This window comes from Megalops cyprinoides, chromosome 3, assembly GCF_013368585.1.
Source record: "Megalops cyprinoides isolate fMegCyp1 chromosome 3, fMegCyp1.pri, whole genome shotgun sequence".
NCBI lineage: Eukaryota > Metazoa > Chordata > Actinopteri > Elopiformes > Megalopidae > Megalops > Megalops cyprinoides.
The window spans coordinates 32,118,861-32,140,915 of record NC_050585.1 but is presented as its reverse complement, the minus strand read 5'-3'; the positions used below and the strand labels follow the sequence as shown (position 1 = coordinate 32,140,915).

The 22,055-nt window shown below is 44.7% G+C and overlaps 1 protein-coding gene across 1 annotated transcript; it reads left to right on the top strand.

Annotated features, from left to right (window-relative positions):
• The first annotated feature begins 3,420 nt into the window (after positions 1 to 3,420).
• LOC118775166 (proto-oncogene DBL-like) lies at positions 3,421 to 20,987 on the top strand. The gene is made up of 27 exons (XM_036524919.1): positions 3,421 to 3,604; positions 5,381 to 5,500; positions 5,937 to 6,053; positions 7,176 to 7,325; positions 7,493 to 7,611; positions 8,035 to 8,149; positions 8,382 to 8,501; positions 8,646 to 8,837; positions 11,047 to 11,238; positions 11,705 to 11,876; positions 12,677 to 12,765; positions 13,155 to 13,240; positions 13,368 to 13,434; positions 13,713 to 13,828; positions 14,149 to 14,218; positions 14,330 to 14,422; positions 14,650 to 14,742; positions 15,524 to 15,649; positions 16,141 to 16,362; positions 16,632 to 16,724; positions 17,005 to 17,083; positions 17,227 to 17,290; positions 17,850 to 18,034; positions 18,307 to 18,419; positions 19,252 to 19,364; positions 19,477 to 19,580; positions 19,702 to 20,987. Exons 1-27 carry the CDS (start codon positions 3,554 to 3,556, stop codon positions 19,740 to 19,742), a joined length of 3,102 nt encoding a protein of 1,033 aa, XP_036380812.1. The 5' UTR covers positions 3,421 to 3,553; the 3' UTR covers positions 19,743 to 20,987.
• Positions 20,988 to 22,055: the final 1,068 nt, after the last annotated feature.

Here is a 22,055-nt window from a genome sequence, read left to right as displayed (position 1 = left end):
TAGAGCAAGTGTAAGTCCACCTGTGTCCTTGCTCAGCATTCTCGACTATTGACCTTCTTGACCTCTGCATTCTCCTCTGTGAAAGATGCTTCCTGACAGATACACCACTCCTCTCTCTGACAGAGGCAACAGTCCCTATAAGCATGGAGGAGATAGCTGGCTACATGGAGAAGCAAGTGGCCTACCTATCAGGTGAGTGCTTTATGCATAAAACAGTTGTCTTGTCAGCAATTTTTTTTTGTATCCACTTGCAGTCTGTGGTTAGGCATCAGAGGTTGCCATATTGGTTAAGGACTGCTGGAATGATCTCATCATCATCCCTGTCACTTCAGAATTCCAAGAGGCTGAGTCAGGATTGATCCACATTTACAGAGGGAAGGGGACTTGGTCACTCCCCTTCCTGTTACTGAAGTCCCTTTGATATTAGACCCTGCTGATATCAAGATGGAAGTAGTGAACCTATCTGATAAGATGATTAGCGATTAGATAGGCGATCAGAGTAGCTCTTTTAGTAATACAGATTTTCTGTTTCTCACTGAGGGAAACTGTTTCAGATAATAGTTTGTCAGTCCTGGACGCACAGTCATTTTGTATCATCCAAGACACGGTGCCCACTCTCTTTAACAAACACAGTGTCATCATTGTGTAGACTGCTGAATATTTCTACATGCAACTACATGAAATCATTAAATAGCAAGTTTCCATTTGCAGATAAATACAGCCCCTGATGTAAGCTTGGTAGTCTAAAATATTACATGGTTCCTGTACCCTGTGTAGATTTTTTTCTGCACAGAGCTCGAAAAAAGTGAGAATGTTCTGCTAGGTGTGTGTATTGCTGAGAATACAAATAGCGTAGGGGTAATGACCATGTTGATTGTCTTCCTCCCACTTTAAAAACCTGTGACTGGACACAGATCGATACTAGGCCTGTCCAAGCACAACGATAGGCTGATAAACTGCCTAAGATGCTCACTGGAGCAGGGTTTTTGCATCTCCACATTCTGCAGTTTGGAGAAGTGCTTTAGCCAGCAAGTCTTGGTCTGGCAAAGAGCTCTGTCACTCATCACTTCAAGACAGTAATACACTGAAATTATAAAGGAATCCCCATCATAAATCTCCTCAGCAAAGTGCTGCATCTATAATGTGCTGAAAGGACACTGAAGGAATCAAAAATTATCAGCAGTAAAACCCATTAATATGTTTTAATACGTACATATACCTGGAGCTTCAAACTGATTTTAATTTTCCTGGAAAGAATCATCAAGTATTTGAAAATGAACCCTGGAGACATGGTCTACTTCTATCTACCCACAACACACCAAGTCAATTTTTCTCATTTTAAATGCTGGGCATGCTCACCAACCAGCTTTCCTGGGTTTATTTTCCCTGGTTCCCATGAAAGGTACTGTATCTAAGCAACACTTTCGCCTAAGTATTTGTAGTTCATCCATGTTCATACAGAATTATTATGTTGGCTTTCATTCTCATTGCTGTGTAATCCAGAAGCTCTCATTGCAGTGCTGTGTATGTGGAAGAAATGGGAAAGCAATTACATGTGAGGATACATCAATAGCATCCATCCATTTTGCCCTGAGGGGCTTTTTTTACACCAGTTTGGTTAAAATTGGGACTGTAAACAAGTTCTGCTGAAATGGCAGGCATGGCTATAACATCTACAGTGAGTGAAATCGTTCCATCTTTGAGAGATGTGGTTCTGTTTGAAGTTGCTGTGAGTGTTATCTCTGATGGTGGGATCTTTGATTTCTCTGCTAGGGGGGCGGGGGAAGGATTCCGGTGTGATTATAACCTTCCCAGAATGCTCTGCTTTTGGTGACATCTCAGAGGAGGCCCTGGCTAAAGTCCTGAAGTACCTCACAATGATTCATCGGTGTGTGACACCCCTCCGCCTGGCCCTTGTCATATATTTCCATCTCTCTCTCTTTCACTTCATCATCCTCCCCGTCCTTCCCTCCCACCTCTGCAGTGCAGTGTCCCTTTTCCAGAGGACACTGTTCAGCATTCTCTACACACATGCAGTTTCCAGCTTTTTTCATCACTCTCCACTGTCCAGGTACAGCTGGTTTACCAACATTGCCCCTGCGCTGTTGTCTGTGTCCACTCATTCTGTGCTGCTGACAGCTGCTACTCAAAGGGAGCAGTGTCAGTTGCTGCTGAATGCACTTCTGTCTCTTGTTGAATAGCACTGTTATCGTGAAAAGGATGCCTATTGTTTAGCCCTCTATCCAGGAAATTTGCTTCATTCATAAAAAAAAAAAAAACATATCTTCAGTTTGTTTCTGACACTTGTTTGACCCACTGTTTGTTTTATAAGATTCTCTAAATAGTGACAAAGTTCTTAACTGAATGTTAATCATTGTTCTATGCTTTAATGGTGTATTTTTTTCATAGTATGCTCATTTGTATAGTCATATGTATAGTAAAATCAAGTATATACATTTGTGTGTGCATACATGAAAAATGAGGCAGCTCATGTAGTAAAATTATCACACACACATATGTGTATGTATATGCGCATGCGTGTTACACTGATTTTTTTTATTGCATTCAGATGTTTGAATCATTATTATTTTCGCTTTCACTTGTTTAGAACACAGCAGCCTAAAGTGAAGTATGTCATTATTCTTGACCGAAGACTGGACACCTGGACCTCCATCAAAATGGCACTGGCAAGAGTAGCGGTGAGCCTCCAAATCATCTGGAGAATGTCAGGAATGAAGAGGACGCGTTTAATGTAGTGAAATCTCATAATATTAATTTGCTTGAACAATGCTTAATTCCATTTTGCATGAGTATCTCCATTTGGTTATGGTTACACTGACGCTCTTAAATTTATCTTAGGAAAAGAAATAATGTAAGACTTTAACTTGTCATTCTTACAAACGTTTGTAAAGTCATTTTATGCTTTGGAAAAAACGGTATCAAGAAAGTCGTACATGTACTAGCCACTTGTACTAGGCCCCGAGCAGGATCGCTATCCATGGTGCTAATTGGGCTTAAAAAAAAATAAATAAAAATAATATCACTAAGCCCTTATCCAAAATAGCTTAAGTTATCATAATCAAGCATTATGGTTTATACTTTTGCGAAACTCAGTTCATGGTGTTTTATGTTTAAACCTCTCTGTGATGTTTTTGTATTGTGAATCAAACTTCAATGACCATACCTCATTGCCCCAAATGAGTACCCCTCGTTCATTCTCGCTATGCAATCTGCTAAACCTATACGTAGTTGTAGATGTACTTGGTGGTAGGTTACTACATACTGTCGATACAATAATATGCTACTGTATTGGCTGCTGACCGGAAACTAATCGCGTTAAAACATGACGAGGTGAGAGGTACCGACCGCGGGAGGTGATGCGGACACAGTGCTGCCACCCTGTTAGTGGCAGCCGCATCGTCAACGCTGCGGCTTCTTGCTGCTGCTGAGTGTCTCGCGGGCTGAGCTAACACCGCGGTACCGGCGGCCGGAGGGGCGGAGGGTGGGGGAAGCGAGGAGGGGAAATAATCCCTAAATTACCACATCTAAAATAATGGCGGAGGCTAATCCGCACAGAGGAATACCCAGGATGCGGAGGACCGCGGTAAGGCGTTTTCTTCCCCAGTTTATTCACGGGCGCAGGAGTTTTCTCACAAGTTGGGATAGGGAGGGAAAATGCTGCATAGCACAGTGCATGGTGTAAGCAGAAGCCCGTGCGTGACTGCGGTGGAGAGTTAGAATTCGTCTTAGTCATGCGATGCATGCATTAAAACCAGAAAGAAATGCTGCACACCTGCGTTTGTATGTTTACATTTGCGCACGGTAGCACATCGGTACGGTCTGTTGTATAACGACGTAGTTGGTGCAGTCATTAAAAGAGCGCTTAAATTTACAGGGCAAATCAATGTCAAAGGTGTGACGGTACCTAAAAACAATCAGACAACATTCTTACGGGCTGTCCCGTATCAGTTTGGGGCTTTTAGAAGATAAATTTCCACTGTATTAAGCGTAGAAATGTGGTTTAAACCGGTGATTATCCAAAGAAAATCTTCCATCTTACATAGAGTACGATCATCTAAACATGGTATCTTTCTTACGTCACATTTTTGTCACAATAAATCTACCTGACACTGCAAATAACTCCCTTATTTGCTTCCCCAAGTGACTGTCTATCAGCTTTCATGCCCCCTGATCATTATATTTACATGTGTGGATGCAGTGAATAACATTGGTTATATGTATCACTAAAATTGCTTGTTAATATGCACACATCATTTTGCCTATAAAGTGTTAAGACAACAATTAAATGCTTATAATGTATGAGAAAACCATACTGATATCCCTGCAGGGCTGCAAAATAGTGTGACAGAGCTTCTACAGCTGCTGGGCTTGAGTTCAGGCTAATTAAAAGACTGAGCTGCAGGCCAACAAGCTTTGTGGTCAGCCACGTCACACGGGTACTGATTGCTTGTCAGCAGTGACAGAGAGGCAGCTTCTTCTTCTTTAGAGAGAGAGACAGAGACAGTATTTAGAGAGATTTGCACTGATGCTCCCGAGGGAAGCCACAGACTGGTTCTGAGCAGCCCTGTACCTGAGCAGCTGCCCTGCAGCATCTCAGAGCACCAGTGAACCTTAACAACAAACGCAATTTAGTGTGATGTCACAGCAGTCTGGCTCAGAATACATCCACTCTGTGCCGCTCTAGGTGCCGCTCCGGTCTGCTCTGTGCCGCTTTAGGTGATTTGACACCTGGGGTTTTTACATTTAGGAGCCTGGCTGTTTGTTAGTGTGCACACTAACAGTGACTGGGGAGGGTGTCAAGGGAATACAGTCCAGGTCCAGGGAGATGATTTGGAACTTTGCCATGGGATCGCAGTTTAGGGAGGGCCAGAGTCGGGATGATCCGGAGCCCTGCTGTGTAAAGTGTTGAGGAGTGGGAAGAAACTGACCCAGATTTAGCACAGCCCCTGTAGGGTGTGGGAGGCAGCGCAGCTCTCCACAGCCTACCCATTTCTAGAGGGCCAGATGAAGACCATCACCAAGGAGCGGACTTAACAAACCAGATTTAGTTGCATGCAATGGGCACAACAGGAATGAATCATGGATTAAAACTGTGCTTTTGGAGCGCAGCCATTTCTAGAGCGCAAATAAATACTGCCAACATTAATCGGAGGCAAGAACAGGAACTGAATTATTTACAACAGTTGTGAATAAAGAAATGTGTGCAACGACAGCCCACTGAAATTCCACAGTGTTTCTGAGGGTGTTTTGGGAGAGGGGTCATCTAAATTTCAGTAGCAGGTGCGCTTGGTTGCACATGTCACATGTCTTGGTGTAAGAGGGGGGGAAAATAATCGGAGGCCTCCTTTGCTGTCTTTAGGCATCGTTTCCGGGAAACCTCCACCTGGTCCTGGTGCTCCGGCCAACCAGCTTCCTCCAGCGCACTGCCACAGACATCGGCTTCCGCTTCAGCCAGGAGGACTTCATGCTCAAGATGCCGGTAAGGCAGACGAGGCTACGTCAAGGGGCCGCGCCCTTCTATCTGGCTCTGACAGACCTGGCTGAACTGAATACCAGTGACACACGTCCTGTCACTGAGCTGGGTGATGATGAAAGGCACAGGTGCGGCTGACAACTCAGTGGAAACACTTTCAGGTTTCAAAATAAGGCCCCATTACTGCACATGTCGAGGCTAGGCTGCTTCATGCCCTTGACTGACAGGGCTGTATCACTTTTGTGGGCATTTCAGGGAATCTGACATCAAGACTGTACATGTGTCAGGCTGAAACCATAAAGGAGAAAGATCATTTTACTATATGTGTAGGAAGTGAGTTAGCGGGTAATGTACTCTTTTAAAGCTTGGGTAAGTCTGTCTTGCATCTGTGCCCTTACCTGAGTCTTGCACTCAGTGTCATGCTTGTCTTCCCCTGCCTCAGGTGGTGATGCTCAGCTCTGTCACAGACCTGCTGCGCTACATTGATGAGAACCAGCTCACATCAGAGTTTGGTGGAACGCTGGAGTATTGCCACAGCGACTGGATCGTCCTCCGCACGGTAAACTGCTGACAGGAGTCTCATTGTTGGCACTGACTCTAATTTTGACACTATCAGTCAGTCAGCACTAATGCTCATCCATATGAGGCCAAATGGGCGGTGTTCTTATAACATTGATGGTATAAACAGCACTAACACTGGTGCCAACAATTGTGGTGGTGCTGATGCTGTCACAATGAACCAAAATGGCCCACTCCAAAGACTACTATACACACCATTCATAACCTTGTTGTTAATGGTAATACTAAGCCTCACCTGAACACTAGCACCCATAGTAAAAATATCTGACTCTAGATATCACAATGATGTCAAGTGTCAAGCGTTTGTCTCTGATACCAGATACACAGGACTTCTGTGGCAGGCCACACCCTCTGCCTGTGCCACATGTCAGTGCTGCTGGTTTCCTGTGCACATCCTGTCATTCTCACCAGTGTATTAATAATGATAGCACCACAGTTCTCTCGGCTGTTTGCGTTTCTCATTATGCTAGTCTTTTCTTTTTATACATCAAAAATGATGGTTTATGTTTGTAATCTAGCTAATTACTTCACTCCTCTTTCTGTACTTCTATATATTTTATACTGCACTTCTGTCCCTGATGAGTTTATTAAGAAACATAAAATATGTCTTTGAAGCAAGGCAGTGTTTATCTTTCCATCCACCAGTAACATTCCCCAGATGGCGTTCTGCTGTATGATCATTTTCTGATTGGTTGATATAATTGTTGAATATTCATAACACTCAGCTGTGCTTGAGTTGAAGCTTTCATCAGAATGCTGTACATAACCTTAACCAAAAAGTGTGTGTGTGTGTGTGTGTGTTTGTGTGTGTGTGTGTGTGTGTGTGTATAGCTTGCTGATTCTCAGGTGAACATTAATGTATGAATGTCAATATTATGACTTATTTGTCAGCATTATGGGTGGTACAGGGTGCTAACTGACACCCTGTTGGCATATTCCAGTTTCTCTGTCCAATAAAGTAACTAGATCTCTTGTTAATGTATGTAGTAACTTTTGTTTCCATGTAAGTACACAACTTGTGCACAACTGAGATAAACATTATACAAGTGTATTACCAGCCTTGGCCTTTGACTTCATCTGGGTTGTCTGGCTCCCCCTGCAGGCCATTGAGAGCTTTGCAGTCACAGTGAAGGAGATTGCTCAGATGCTGCAGGGATTTGGCACAGAGCTGGCTGAGACAGAGCTACCGGATGAGGGAAATGCCATTGACTATCTCCTTATGTCCCACACTGACAAATACAGGCAACTGAAGGTACTGTCACCTGCTCTAGTGCACATTGCTTGATTATATGATTAGTTAACACACATACTCAGACATTCATGTGATTTAGGTGTTTTAAACACCATTGTGCAGCTGTTCCCTAGTTAGCTTCTTCTCTAGTGATGAGATTGATAGTGATGCCTGTGATGTTGTTGCAGGATGACATCAGGTCAGTGATCAGACAGGGGCGTCACCTCCTCTCCAGCCTGGAGGCCTCCAAGAACGCGGGCTCTGGTGAGCCGAGGGATGTCAACCAGGACTGGGAGACAGTGCAGAGGTACAGAGTTGCCTGCATCATTTTCCAGCCCAAACAGATGTGTGATGGACTTTGGTGGTCATGTGTCATATTTCGAACAACCCAGAGCCTGCTCTCAATACTAAAAGGAAGTTGTTCCCTACGTGCTTGGTTCATAAAGCAGGTGATGTGCTCAATCTGGATTTTCTGACAGCAGTTACTGTTATTAGCATTTATAAATAAATAATTAGCATATTTTTGTGCACTTTCATGTTGGATTGAATTAGCATTAGACGAGGGCAGGATCTATCAATTTATTTCTGATTCAGTAGCATTGCTCGCAAGTAAGCACTTCCTGACACTGCCTGCTGTGAAGCTTAAAATATTCCCTTTCATTTATTTCTGAGTCTTACTGACGTGTTAGCCTCTGTCTTTTGGACCTTTAGAACTGTGCTTCCTTCACAGGCTGCTGGCCCAACTGCGGGACATGGAGATGGCCTTCGATGAATTCTTTGAGAAACATCACCTGAAGCTGAAGCAATACCTGCAACTTCTGAGATACGAGCAAAGCTTTCACGAGGTATAGCCATCTTTACATATGACTATGTGTTTGGGGCATGAATACACGTGGAGTTATTTGCAGTGAGAGCATGGATACACTTGGAGGTATCAATACTGGTGACATGATTAAACTTTGGAGTTAAGGATACTGTAACATGAATACACCTGTGGTTGAGGTTTGCAATAAGGTTATTTTGTGTCTTTGGATGAGACTGTGAGCTTTTGGTCACATGATCACTCTCCTGTGCCAGATGGAGTCCTCTCTGGAAAAGCTATCAGCCCAAGTGCGGGGCATTGTTACTGTAGCGGCCACTGTGGCCCAGACAGAGCAGCTGATTAAAGACCTGGACAATCTGAACACACGGGCAGAGGTGAGAGCCAGCATGGTCAGTCAGTGATCATTATTACAGGGATATTTCACAGAGACTGTGTGTGTTGGCTGCTATATCCAAGAGAATACAGTTTGGCTCCTGGCTTGGTGGTAAAAGAGACTAACTGTGTTCTACTCTCTGAAGGATGATATGGGTCGTGCACAGATCATCATCCTGCATGGGCACCAGCTGGCTGCCAGCCACCACTACGCCATGGCTCTGATCGTACAGCGCTGTAATGAGCTGCGCCACCTCTGTGATGTATTGACCACTGCCCTGAGAACCAAACGGGCTGCCTTGAATCGAACCCATGACCTGCTGGTTCGCTTGGAAGAGGTACAGAATACACACCCACACACAGACCTAGAACCTACCTGCTATGTCTGAAGGAAGTGTAGAACGCTCACACGTACACACACAGACCGAGAATCTACTGCTGTACCTGAAAGAGGTATAGTCCACACAGAATCTACTGATGTGTCTGAAGGAAGTATAAGACACACACACACACACACACACACACACACACACACACACTCAGAATCTATTGCCAAGCCTTAAGGAGGTACAGGATACACACACACACACACACACACACACACACACACACACACCCAGGACCTGCTGCTTTACCAACAGGATGTAGAGCACACGTTTGCCTGCTGTCCTGGCAGCGGTACAGCACGCGGTCTAAAACAGAGCAGCCCTATGCCGCATGCTGCCTCTGAGTCAAGCTTACCAAGCAGAGTGCAACCACTCTGAATGGTAAGGATTTTACCATTCTGCAAGCCCTGTGGAATGCCTTTGATCATAAGTGAACTCATTTGCTGCTCTCCACAGATGATTTGATTTCAAAGATCCACGTACATGTTTTATGCCTGTTGTAGCAGCAATCACAATAAAAGCAATAGTTCAGAACTGAGAATGTGTATGTACTATGAATAAATAAGCAGTGAGTGAAATGGTCAGAGTTTCTCTCCTTTGTTATTTACATGGGTTGTTTAAGGCTAACCTAGTCCTGATTCTTCAACTTAACAGCGTTCTTTCATTGAAGAACTGACCACTCATGAAAGGGTGTAATATATATAAATCAGTCAGAAATGATACTGCAGGGGATACAAGGTAATGATACAGAAAGGTAACTTAAATTGCATAAGGTAACTTATAATACCAAGTATGTAATATAAAATACCTAAAATTCCATCTGTAAGTCTTTTTTCAAGGATAACTGAAAATTTAAACAAGTTTCCACTGAAGAATTAACACATCACCCTCAGATTGCAAGCCCAATTCCAAGACATTAGATCACACTGTCACCCAGGCTAACACCCTGGTCATCATGATTTCATGAAGAAGCTTTGGAAGGCTAATATACTTGAATGTTAGGTAGGTATTGTGAAGCTAAGCTGGTGTAGTGCTGTTTTATACTGCATGTTGTTTCTTTTATCATTGTGTGATGCTTAAATGTACTGTTAGACAAGTGCAGTGTCTTTTTTTAAGCAAATCTACCCCCACTCTTCCCCTGGCTGGGGGACTACAGCATGCAGTATATTATATTGGGCACATAACTGACATTATTTGAAAATATACTATTTTTTTTTCCATAATAATAGTGACAATAGCGAGTCAATTATAACCAAGACAATGGTCGTCTTAAAATGTTGCTTGTTGCTAAACTATCATATAGCTATCATTGGATACCCCAGATCACAACACCTAACTGCATCCAATCCCCGCCCCACCCCCCCCACCCCCCCCGAGACAACCTCAAGATCTCAATTCTCAGCCATCCTCATGAAACCCCTTTCTTCCTCCCAGATCCCTCTTGCCTCTAGTTTGTTAATGTGTGTTAGCTAACACACTGTGTATGCTCACGCAGAGCAGTGTCTGTTTGCGTCAGCATGTCATTGTGCAGTATACTTTGAGAGTGAACGGGGGCCTTTAGACTCAGAAAAGCTGGGAATGCCTGGACTAACCTGTGTAAGGCTCTGTGTGTGATCATCGTGATGTGGAGACCTTGTTGCCCGAAATGGTGGGATGTGGGAACTGTAGAGGGTGCTGAAAACAGACAATCACATTTGTCACAAAAAAGCAGAAGAACACCTCTTAAATCTACAAGAAGGGCTCATCCATTCATTCTCCAGAGTCACGTCATATCCTTTCAAACGCAAAAAAGTGATCGAGTAACGTACGGTGTATCAGAGCAAATATGTGTGGCTTCTGCTTCTTTGTGACCTTGTTGTCTCGTCTGTGTTTGTCTGCGAAGGTCAGCTATGTGTGTGTGCCCATTGACACAGCAAGAGGCTTTGCTCTGTCCCTTGCGCCCCGTGTTGTCTCTGGCCACAAGTCTGTCTAGCCATCCCCCAGGCCCCCATGTCCACATGCAGTGCTTAAGCCAAGCCTGGGGCAGTCTGGCTGTCCATGGTTGTGACTCCCATTGGTGTGTCTGTTGTGTGCATGCACGTGTGTCCGTGCGTGTTTGTGTGTGATGTGATCGTGCACACGTGCGTGCGTGTGTGGGTGCGTGCGTGTGTCTCTGCCCCAGGTCCTGCGTTGGTGTGATGAGGGAGCCTACCTCTTGGCCAGTCAGCTGGTGGATAAGTTCCAGTCCAAGGAAGGGGCGCAGGCCGCTCTGCGGGACATTGAGAGGTTCCAGGAGGGGGCCCCCCCTCCCCTCAGTGCAGGCCCCGATGTTCTCAGTCTGGAGTTTGAGTCTGTCCTCACCCCCCAGCTGCAGGTAAACCACAGTCCCTCACCCACAGGCTCTCACCCAGACAGCACCATCAGCTTTGTCCATTCCTGCAGTCAGTAGCTAATCTGGCCCCACGGCAGCGCGTTTTCTCCTCCCCATTCCAAACATAAGGAATACAGAACACGCTTGCATACACACATAAGTGAACTGGCTTGAGTCTTTGCCATTAGCTCCCGCGGAGCCCTCAAGCAATTTCATCCATCTTTTTTCGATGAAAGCTCTCCTCACATTGTCACTTTGTCAGCAACGCTGGGCGTGTGTAGTGCATAATGGTGCGTGGATGGCAGCAGAAGGATGGTGAGCTCCCTCACATATGTGTTTAACTGTGCTGCTTGGGTCTGTGTTGCCTCAGTGCTGTGTCAGGGCACATAAACATGCAGTGCAGAGGCTCAGTTTGACCTCTCACCCTCTTTCCCCACCCTTCACTTCCCCTGTGCCCCTCCTACTCCAGGCTCAGATCGGGGTGGCCCATGACAAGTTCTCCAGCATGCAGGGGATGATCCAGAACCGGCAGGTGTGCCTTCGGAAGCTGGCCGACGTGCAGGTGCGGCCAGTCCAGCTGGTGGCACCCCGCCCAGAGAACCCGCCTCGCTCCAAATCACCTCTCTTCTCCCCGAAGCATGGTAAGAGTCTCCACACAGTGCTAAGGCTTAAATGCACAAACATAAATGATACGTGAATTTCCCATTGCTATCACACACATATGAATACACACGGAATGTGCACTCAGTGTGGTGTAAACGGTAAGAGACAATAGTTGATGACTTTAGTTCCTCTCTGAGTTTGATATTTTGGCATTAACTTTCATTTTCCTCATTCCTAATCAATCACTGTGGCACTCTTGAAGAAAGAGAGTGGCCTTCGTGGACATGCAAAATCCTTTGATTACATGATGCTGTTAAATCTCTTGCTTGTTATAAAGGTGCATTGGTTGTTGCTTGCTGTCCTTTTTATCTTCAAGGATTAAATTGTTTGCCAGTGAGCAGGCTCGTCTTGTTTTATTTTTGTGGACCAGTAATGAGTAATGAAGAAAGACGAATGTAAGACGAATGCCCGACATCCAAAGATGCCCATCCCAGTTGGATACTCCAAAATGGGAGGCAATCCCGTTTAGATGCAGAAGATGAAAAGAAATGTGCACACCATAATTATGAGGATCTGAATACAGGAGGTTGTGATCCTCAGCCCGGCTGTGATCTTCTTTGTGTCCCTTTGTGTGCCGTGTGCCCGTTTGAAGTCCTGGGAGGAATGAAAGGGAAGCCCTGCAGTCCCCGAGAGCAAAGTATCAGGCACGCTGACTGAGGTTTTGCTTGTCATGTCTCGCAGCTTCAGGGAAACCGTGCCTGACTCCTGCACTTTGCGAATGGTCCAGCATCCAGCAGCGTGCCAGTATACAGTAACTCCCTTTGTTTTATTTCATTAGGTGTAGACTTCAATTCCAGCTTAAAGTTCTCCTTTGACCTCTCTCTGCCAGGCAAGAGGGCTTCTCGGAAAGGTCCAAACTCTAGGAAGGTAAGATGTTGCCCACCTTTCGAAAAGGTTGCCTTCAAGGCAGGCCACTTTTAAAAACCCACCATCACTGGTTTTTTTGACTGCAGTACCCGGCAGCAGAAATGCACTACAATTCCCAACATACCCCAGCTGAATACAGTGCTGCAGTTTGACCAGTTGTCTATGAGGCGTTTTGGATATTATGTGTCTGTTAATGAACTAGCAGATGTTTAGTATGGGGACACCCTCCCTCATTTTTTCTGTTTTTGACCTTTTATCACATCTTTGTTGGCACATTTACATTTGTAAATAAAACTAACATTTAGTAAAGCAGACATAAAGAGAATAAAATCTGCTTTCTGTGTCATACTTCGCTATTTCTCTCTCTCTTTCTCTGCTCCTGTTCTCAGATAGAGGTGATGCATGACTACGAGGAGAATCGAAGCTCTCTGTCCTATGCTTTGGAGGGGGAGGAGAGCCCTGCCCTTCTGAAGCGGTGAGTTGTGTCTGCCCTGCTGTCTGTCCATCCGCACTTTCTCATTTCTGCTCCTGTGGAACACTGGTAATAAGGTCGCCCACGTTCACCCTCTTCGCCCCTCTCTGCCTCTGTCCAATCTCCTCAGCCACGTAATGAAAGAGCTGATTGAGACGGAGAGAATCTATGTGGACGAGCTGCTCTCTGTTCTGCTGGTGAGGACACCCTTTCTTAGGCACTGAGAGGTTACCCTAAGATGATTTCCCATACAATACCCTATTATACTAAAGTAAAAGTTTAGGTATGGCTTCTTCCCATGTTTCATATGGAACCCAGTATGAAGTTTAATGACCAGAATGTCGTGTGTGTTTTTGTTTCTGAAATTATGCTGAATAACAGTCTCCCACTCTCCTTTTGACTGTGTGCCAGTACATGTGTGTTGAACGTGCAGTATGTATGGTCACAACACAAGGCCTCATCTTTGATGCTACAGGGCTACAGGGCTGAGATGGACAACCCTGCCCTCTTTGGCCTCCTGCCTCCCCTCCTGCGCAGCAAAAAGGAGATTTTGTTCGGAAACATGCCTGAGATCTACAAATTCCACAGCAGGCAGGTCCCATGAGTGTACAGGCATGCATACGCATGCACAAATGCGCATGCACGCAATCACCTGATACTTTCGGTGCTCTGACACCTCAACAGGCTGTCCTGGCGGGGTCTGTGGATAAGGAACATGCATGCAGTTTCCTTCATTGCAATAAAGCCAGCTGATGCATGTAACCCTATATGAATTCTGAATTGCATGAACAAATATGCAGCCTTTTCTAAAACTGATATGATCGTACGCAGTAAATGAGTAATAACACTGACTGGATGAAAGTTAACTCCAAGTGAAATATAATGTCTAACGCCCCTCTTCTGCTGCGCAGGATCTTCCTGCAGGATCTGGAGGGCTGCCTGGAGACCCCGGAGCGGGTGGGAGCTTGCTTTCTGGAGAGGGTGAGACACCCACGAGGGAGTGGAGAGGGGCAGGGTACATTACGTTACGCTGAATTTGCACCGGTGCGGCTGTGCTTTTGTGTCTCATGGGAGATTTCTGTGCCACTCCAGAAGGAGAATTTCCAGGTGTACGAGCGCTACTGTCAGAACAAGCCACGCTCTGAGTCACTGTGGAGACAGTTTTCCGACTGTGCCTTCTTTCAGGTATTCTGTTAGGGTTAATGCTTTACTTACTCCCACTCTTTTGCCAGAAGACTTGTACTGCTAGTAATCACTTCCCCACTACTGGTTATTGGTCATTTTTATTCATTAAGTTTACTGACATTTATTCTCTTATTTTTGTTTTATTTCATATTTTCATATAAATGAAAAAGGCAAAGATAAAGAGGTATGGTATTGATTACTTGTCCTTTCTGTCCCTCACCCTGTAGGAGTGTCAGAAAAAGCTGGAGCATAAACTGGGCTTGGACTCTTATTTACTCAAACCAGTGCAGCGCCTGACCAAATACCAGCTTCTGCTGAAGGTCAGTCCTGAACTGAGCAGCACAGTGTTAGAAACAAGCACAGCCATTTTTCAGACCACACGTCACTGGCAAATATCGAGAAAGACCAGAGGGGTATTCAAAGATTGTCAGATAAATTTCTGCCCCCTCAGCGCTGCCTGGATTTCTCTTTCCCATAATTCAACCTGATTTCACCGTGTAAGGGGAAAAATTGCACTGTAGCTTTAATATTGGAGCTGGCCAGCTACAATTTGTGTTAGTGTTTATATTTCATAATTTTATCTGCCAACTCTGAGCATTGCTGTGTTTTCCAAAAGCCATGAATGATCCTTTCAATAATCTGAAATGATGTAACCTTGGCAAACATTGTTCTATGGCACAATAGATTATAGATTTTGATTTTTCTCCTCAGGGTAATTGAGATTGTAAAGTCTTTCTTGGAGAGTTTCCGCTAATGTCCAAGTAATTCTAAATGTTCCAAGATAATTGCCCAAAGATAAGCTGAGCCTGAGCGATAAGTTGTTGTGAAGCATGGTTCATTAACAATATAAATAGTCACTGAAAGCGTTATTTGTAGATAAACCCAATTTTTTAGTGTGGAATGATACAGTTAGGGAAACCTCTATGATATTATTTTACTACATAATTTAAATCAATAGTCCATTTAAGTAATGAAAACACTTGTGTACAGCACTTATACAACGTGTCCCAAGATTGATAATAAGTTGTAGGATATTTATTTGAAAGAACATAACATTCTGAACATAGATATGCATTGAACTTTCTGCATCCACCCCCACAGGAGCTACTTAAGTACAGTGTTGGCTGTGAGGGGTTCTCTGAGCTACAGGGGGCGCTAGCAGCAATGCTGGACCTCCTCAAGTCTGTTAATGACTCCATGCACCAGATTGCCATCACAGGCTATGAGGTACGGCATTAGAGCATTGGTAATGGTGATTCCTAGTGTCATGTACATGTGTGCAGTAATTGTGAGTTAAGTCTCAGCTGTCTAAATTGTTTGGGCAAAGCAAAGCGCTCCCCACAGTGCAGTGACTGTGCACAGATGGGCCCTGTATATTAGATGAAGCATGATGCATGAGGTGGGCAGTGTAGCATAGCAGGTAAGGAGAAGTGCTCATAACCAAAAGGTTGCTGGTTCGATTCCCCGCTGGGGCACTGCCGTCTACTTAACCTGCAAATGCCTCAGTAAATATCCATCTGTATAAATGTCATGAAATCATCAAATCCACACATGTCATGAAACTGTAACCTATGTAAGTCGCTCTGGATACGAGCATCTGCTAAGTGACAATAATGTAATGTCATAGTGTGCATGTGCTCTGCTTCGTGCAGTGAGGCTCTCAGCCTGCCCGGGTACAGGATGTGACATCAGCTCCGTTGTGTTACGTGTGCATGCAGGGGGCGCTGAGCGACCTGGGCCGGGTGCTGATGCAGGGCTCCTTCAGTGTGTGGATCAGCCACAAGAAAGGCCCCACGCGGATGAAGGAGCTGGCACGCTTCAAGCCCATGCAGCGACACCTCTTCCTGCACGAGAGGGCGCTGCTCTTCTGCAAGCGCAGGGAGGAGCACGGAGAGGGCTACGAAAAAACTGCCTCCTACAGCTTCAAACACTGCCTCAGGGTATGGACACCAGGGGGTGCCGCTCAGCTCATCCTTGTCGGAGGACCTCCAATAATAGACAGATAAAATGCTGTAAATAGCTATGCGCAGAAAATGTGTTTATTTGCTTTCCTGTTTTGAGGAGATTCTTTTCAACCTCTAATCTCAGGCCTACTCATTAGTTTAGATGCCTACATGCCAAGCCGAGACTGCTGTTGAGGGGTTTTGTTTGTTTGCCGTGGACCTGAAGGGGAGGTGCCAGAAGGATAAAAGTGTCTCTTTCCCTGCAGATGAGTGCAGTGGGGATAACAGAAAACGTGAAGGGCGATGTCAAGAAATTTGAGATCTGGTACAGTGGCAGAGAGGAAGTCTACGTGGTGCAGGTGAAGTGTAGAACTCTGGACAAAGCTACAAGCCAAAATGTTGAGGAGCTCTTCAATTGTTTAGAGATATTTTGAAGACTGAAGAGAAGTATCCCTTACAATTACTGTATCATTTTGAGGATCAGCATCTGTTGCTTATTTCTTTTGCATAGTAAGATTTTTTTTATTTTCAACATGCTTTGGACAATGAGGTACAGTCCTGTAGTATTTTGTTATTGCTTGTTTTGTGACTGCAAAGATGCAAAGGTACCACCTATTCCACTCTTTGGTGTTTTTCTAGGCCCCATCAGTTGAAGTGAAGCTTGCCTGGCTCAATGAAATCCGCAAAATACTCACCAACCAGCAGAAAGTGCTCCAAGGTGTGTTCTTCTAGCCTCATTTCCCAGTGCGGTGTGCTGTGTATGCCGTGAGCCATGTGGTGTGTTCAGTCTGTGTGAAATGCTTGGATTTGAACATGGTGCCCTTCTTGCTTCATGTCTTTCTCTGTTCTTCCGCCTCTCAGATGACTCCATTCCCCCTTCCCCAGTGCCAGATCAGTCCCAGCTGTCCCCACCCCTGTCTGACAGGTGGGTCTTCATAATGCTTGCTGTCTCAAAGGGTACATCACTGAACTTGGCACCCCACTGATGTCCCCAGGAGGTCTTGCAGCCGCACAATCACATGGGCTCATTAATGGGTGGCACGATGTCACAAAGTTACATTTCTGCTGTCTTGTTGGCATGTGGAGTGATGATGACTTAATCAAAGTCACTTTTCTGCTGTCAGAATGACATATCAAACTACAAACGTCAAAACCACACTCATGCTTTCTCATTGACATACGAAAAGATGACAAGTCAGTCAAAGCCATATTTGTGTTGTCTCATGGACCTCTCTGTACAGACCATACCACATTCCAGAGGCATTTGCGAGGGCTGCTGCTCCAATCAGTTGATGTGTTTCACTGTGTGCTTTTAAAAGATCCCATACCAACACCATTGACAAGTTACTGTTGGTTTTCAAAACGTGGCAATCACTGTGTGTCGTAGCTTGAAGGATACTTGCTGTATAATTGGAGGCTATATTTTCCCCTGTTCTGATTTGTCCTCTGTTCTGTTCCGCTGCGCTGCTGGACGGCGTGGCCAGTATCTTGGTGTGCACTTCCTGGAGCCCCTCCCCCCTCTCTGGCTGCTCAGCTTGTTTTGATGTCCCTCCTCACAGCAAGCTGCAGAGTGCCTCCTACAGCTCGGAGGAGACAGAGTCGGGCCGCACCAGCCCGGTCCTGACGGACCCGGTCATCTCGTCACCTCAGCCGCAGCTGAACCGGCGCAGTGAGTCCAGACCTGTTTGGGCACGCTCAGTCTGAGCGTAGCCTCGCCACGAGGGGGTGGCAAGTTCACTGGAGAAATAGCCAGTGAAACTATTACTACTACTTGAACATTAGACAGGAACCAGAAAGACCAAATTTGAATGATGCGGTGCGGCCGGGATGGTGGAGAAGAGAACTGGTGTTTCACGCATGATGTCGTCAGTGTGGTGCGTAGCTGTGATTTGTGCAGTTGCAGTGGGTGTCACACACTTTCACAATCTCTGTCATCCTCAGGCTGGCCCGGTGCCTCTCAATCTGTAGATATCTGCGAGGGGCTGGAGGACTGGAGTGGAACCACAGATCTCTCAAATCTGTCTGACACTGAGGAGGAGGATGCTCCTCAGCTGGTGAGTAAAGCCCATTGGGAAATGCCCACTTATGCACTGTGATCACATGATCAGCTGCCGCTATGTGTTCCCGACGGGATCGGGCTAGTCTCCAAACAGATGGCTTCCATATTTGTCTGCACTGTGGTTACTACAGAACAAGGACCACTGAGGCTGTGGATTTTATAATATCTTTTGTGATCCAGCTCCGTCCAACCTCCATTCATCTGCTAAATGTTGTGTCAGAGAAATTCTTTGGGATACTAGTTCTAATTTTAGTTATTGAATTTGAGTCCAACGTTTTGTCATGCCAACGCATTCGTTTTACATTACATGATTTAGTAGACACTTTTATGCAGAGTGACTTCCAACACAAGAGAACAGAAGTTTATCCATTTTACAGCTAACAACATTCCTAGACCAGTGAGTGTGAGCACAGCACCATTCAACCACTACCACAAGTTAACTTGTGCTAACCTAAAACTAGACAGCTGAAAAACTAAAGGAAGCCAAGTACATACACTGTCATACATCGCACAGTATCCATAATACATCACAATACTTCACATAAAATAAGCAGCAAGTAACACAAGCAGCAAGTGTTAGGGGGTGGGAAATGAGGTGGAACCGAAATGCAGCCTGAAGAGGTGGGTTTTGACTTCATTTAGGGAGGCTGTAGACATGTCATGGAGCAGGTAGTGAGTTTTGAATCTTGAATTCACATGTGTTTATATATGCCCAGTAAATGAAAGGCTTACGTTTCACAATGTTCTTCTCTCGCCACCTACCATTTCAGCACTATTGTATGCAGTCAAGAGTCTGTCATCACCCTGTGTGTCTTTTTTTTTCCCAGATTCCAGACAAGTACAGGGCCGTGGCAGAATGTCAACAGTGTGGGCCTGATGACCTCATAATCAAGTGTGGTGATGTCATCCAGCTTTTGCAGGAAGATGGTGAAGGGCAGTGGTGAGTGTTTTGGCTGGGGAGAGGCAAGATGGCTATAGCTGTGGGAAACTGAAAGATCTCTGGAACAGCAAGCAGTGAGGGTAGATACAGTACCACTCTCTCTCTCTGTCAGGCTGGTGAGGAACGTGACCCGCAGGCAGGAGGGCCGGATCCTAGCGGATACCCTGCAGCTAATCCTGGGAGAGAGCTGCAGGGGACACTCTAGCAGGCTGGGAGGTAAAGGGCTCTGTCAGTTACTGCTGTGGATTTTGTGTTTATCTGGTCCTGGTTGTCTGTTCATATCTGCATGCTCTGTGTTTTTGCCTGCTTTAATTTCTTGTGTTTTTTTACCTTGTAGACCCAGGGAATCTGAAAACAAGGAAGCTCAGCTCTCCCTGAAAGACTGATGTGCCAATGCCCTGCACTCTGCACGTTACAGCAGACTAACAGGGACTCAAAGAGACCGTAAGATCATCCTGCTATTCTTTCAAAGAAACTCACTTCTTACTTAGCCAATCCTTATCAAAACATTTTAATTGTCTTCTCAAGAGCAAAGAAAGCCTGCCATTCAAGAGAACCTTGTTTAACTGTTAGAGGTGGAGGTGGATAGTTTCACCCTTTGATCACAAGCATCATTTGGATCCCAACAATGGAGAAAGGAGGAACCATTGTTCCTCATCAGGGAATTTCCATGCAAATACTATGAAAGAGGACTCCCAAGTGAAGACACAGTTCATCACAGTTCTGCTCTCTAAGTTTGTCTTTGTCTTGAATCAAGAGTAGGTCCCTGCCGGTAACCAGAATTACTTAAGTAAATCAACAAGTAAATAACAAGCTGTATAAATAGATATAAAGACTGGAACTCATTCGGAATAAGGGTATTTACCACATAAATCATACAATGTAGTGTGGCCACAGGTCTCGCCCCTCCAATCTCACACCTTCACCCCAGGAAGCAGCCACCAGGTAGGTAGGCTAGAGGAAAGGGACATCTCAAAATGTCTTTGATGTCCTCTGGTTGGACCCAGTGGACTGGCATTACTCAAACCCACAGCACATACAGTAAAGACAGCACAAGCTCTTCAACCCCATGACAGCAGAATTCTCCAAACACAGCGTGCCTGGATCAGTGGGAGAAAGCTCTCCAGCATGGTCATTAAAGGCCCTTCGGACTCACTGGACCTAATCAAGCACATTGTTTTTGTAGTATTACAGAAAGAAAGCTCCTCAACTGAGTGGCCCAGTTTGGGACATCAAGTCACCCTGTGCTCAGCCTATCATGACAACACAGTGCCCTGTCTGGGACTGTACATTACCTCTCGAACTCTACACCATTAACCTTCTTGTAGTGGACTAGAAGTCATGTAATTCACCGCCATGGTGGACACATGTCTGCAGCTCCTTAACAATGGCAGGAGGGAGTGTGTTCAATCTTGAGGTAACATCCTCCTCAAGCAGACTGCTCTTAAGGTTTTTTCTTCCTTTTTTGTGTTTTCAGCTTTCTTATAAACAAATGCTGTTAGTGTGTAGTTCACTTGAATGTTGGTCTTTGTTAGTCTTGAACAAATCACTCTATTTTCTTACTGTATACCCACCATACAATAGCTCCATTCCAGGAGGGAAGAGTTTACATGCCAAAACATGCCGTGCCATACAGTCATTTTTCATGGTCTTTTTCATTAATTTCTTTATAACCTCAGTCTTTAGTGGCTTTTTAAAATCAATATCATGTAATTAACAGAAGTTGTATTCTTGACCTCAGAACTATATTTTAAATGCACTTTACTGAAAAATAACAAAGTGAAAGTAGAGAATATATGTATGCTAATGCTTTGTAACACTATTAGTATGCATTTGCAACTGTAGTAATTTCTACAAGGGTTTGTTCCCTGAACAATACCCATTGTTTTTATGTGCGCTGTGTGGTCCTATTCATGTACAATAATGACAGTTGTTCAAATACCTGACCACAGACATTGTTTGTAAGATACTTGTGTAGTGTGTATGATGGTGTTAGATTTATGATGCAGCTTAAGAGTGAGTCCTAACCTGATCCATTAAAGACGGGTGACTTATAGGACATAATGAATAATATATAATTGTATTAGATACACTGGTGATTGCTTTTTGGGGAGCAGTTTCTCTATTCTCTTTTTGTCAGTGCATTCTCCTTGCTGATTTTCATTGAGTTGTCATTCTGCAGCTGCATTTCAAAGGTGTGTTTGGTGTTGCACTTTGTATGCCGAGTATGCCATTTCCTCCTTTCCCTTTTCCTCAGACAATGGCCTGTGTTCCTTGTGGATCACTGCGTAATTAATGTCCAAGTTCCTATTATAGAGGCACGTAGTGAACATGAAATGCACCCATAATGTTGAACACTTAATTGAATATTGATTGCAGACTTGTGTGAATGTACCACATCAAATCTCAACCCCTGTTGGGCTGCCTTTGATACTGGGCCCTTTGAAGTGGTAACGAGGCTTTCAACCAGCAGGAGCTGCTCCAAACTACAGAATTTTTGTGTATTAATGTGTCTTGCCTCCTCCGTGCAATTATATATTATACATTATATACAGTGCCCTCTATATATTTATTCATTCCCCTAACTAAATAGGAACAAAAACATGCAATGGAAAAAAAAATGTACATATTGAATCATTTTTTTCTGAAGAAAAATGAAATATGTTATACTTTAATCATCACAGCATTGCA

Excerpts from the sequence above, each read along its gene's own strand:
- LOC118775166 (XM_036524919.1), top strand. The coding sequence starts at position 3,554 with ATGGCGGAGGCTAATCCGCACAGAGGAATACCCAGGATGCGGAGGACC. Across the intron at positions 13,241-13,367 it reads AGCCCTGCCCTTCTGAAGCG|CCACGTAATGAAAGAGCTGA; the intron begins GTGAGTTGTGTC and ends CAATCTCCTCAG. Across the intron at positions 14,423-14,649 it reads CCGACTGTGCCTTCTTTCAG|GAGTGTCAGAAAAAGCTGGA; the intron begins GTATTCTGTTAG and ends CTCACCCTGTAG.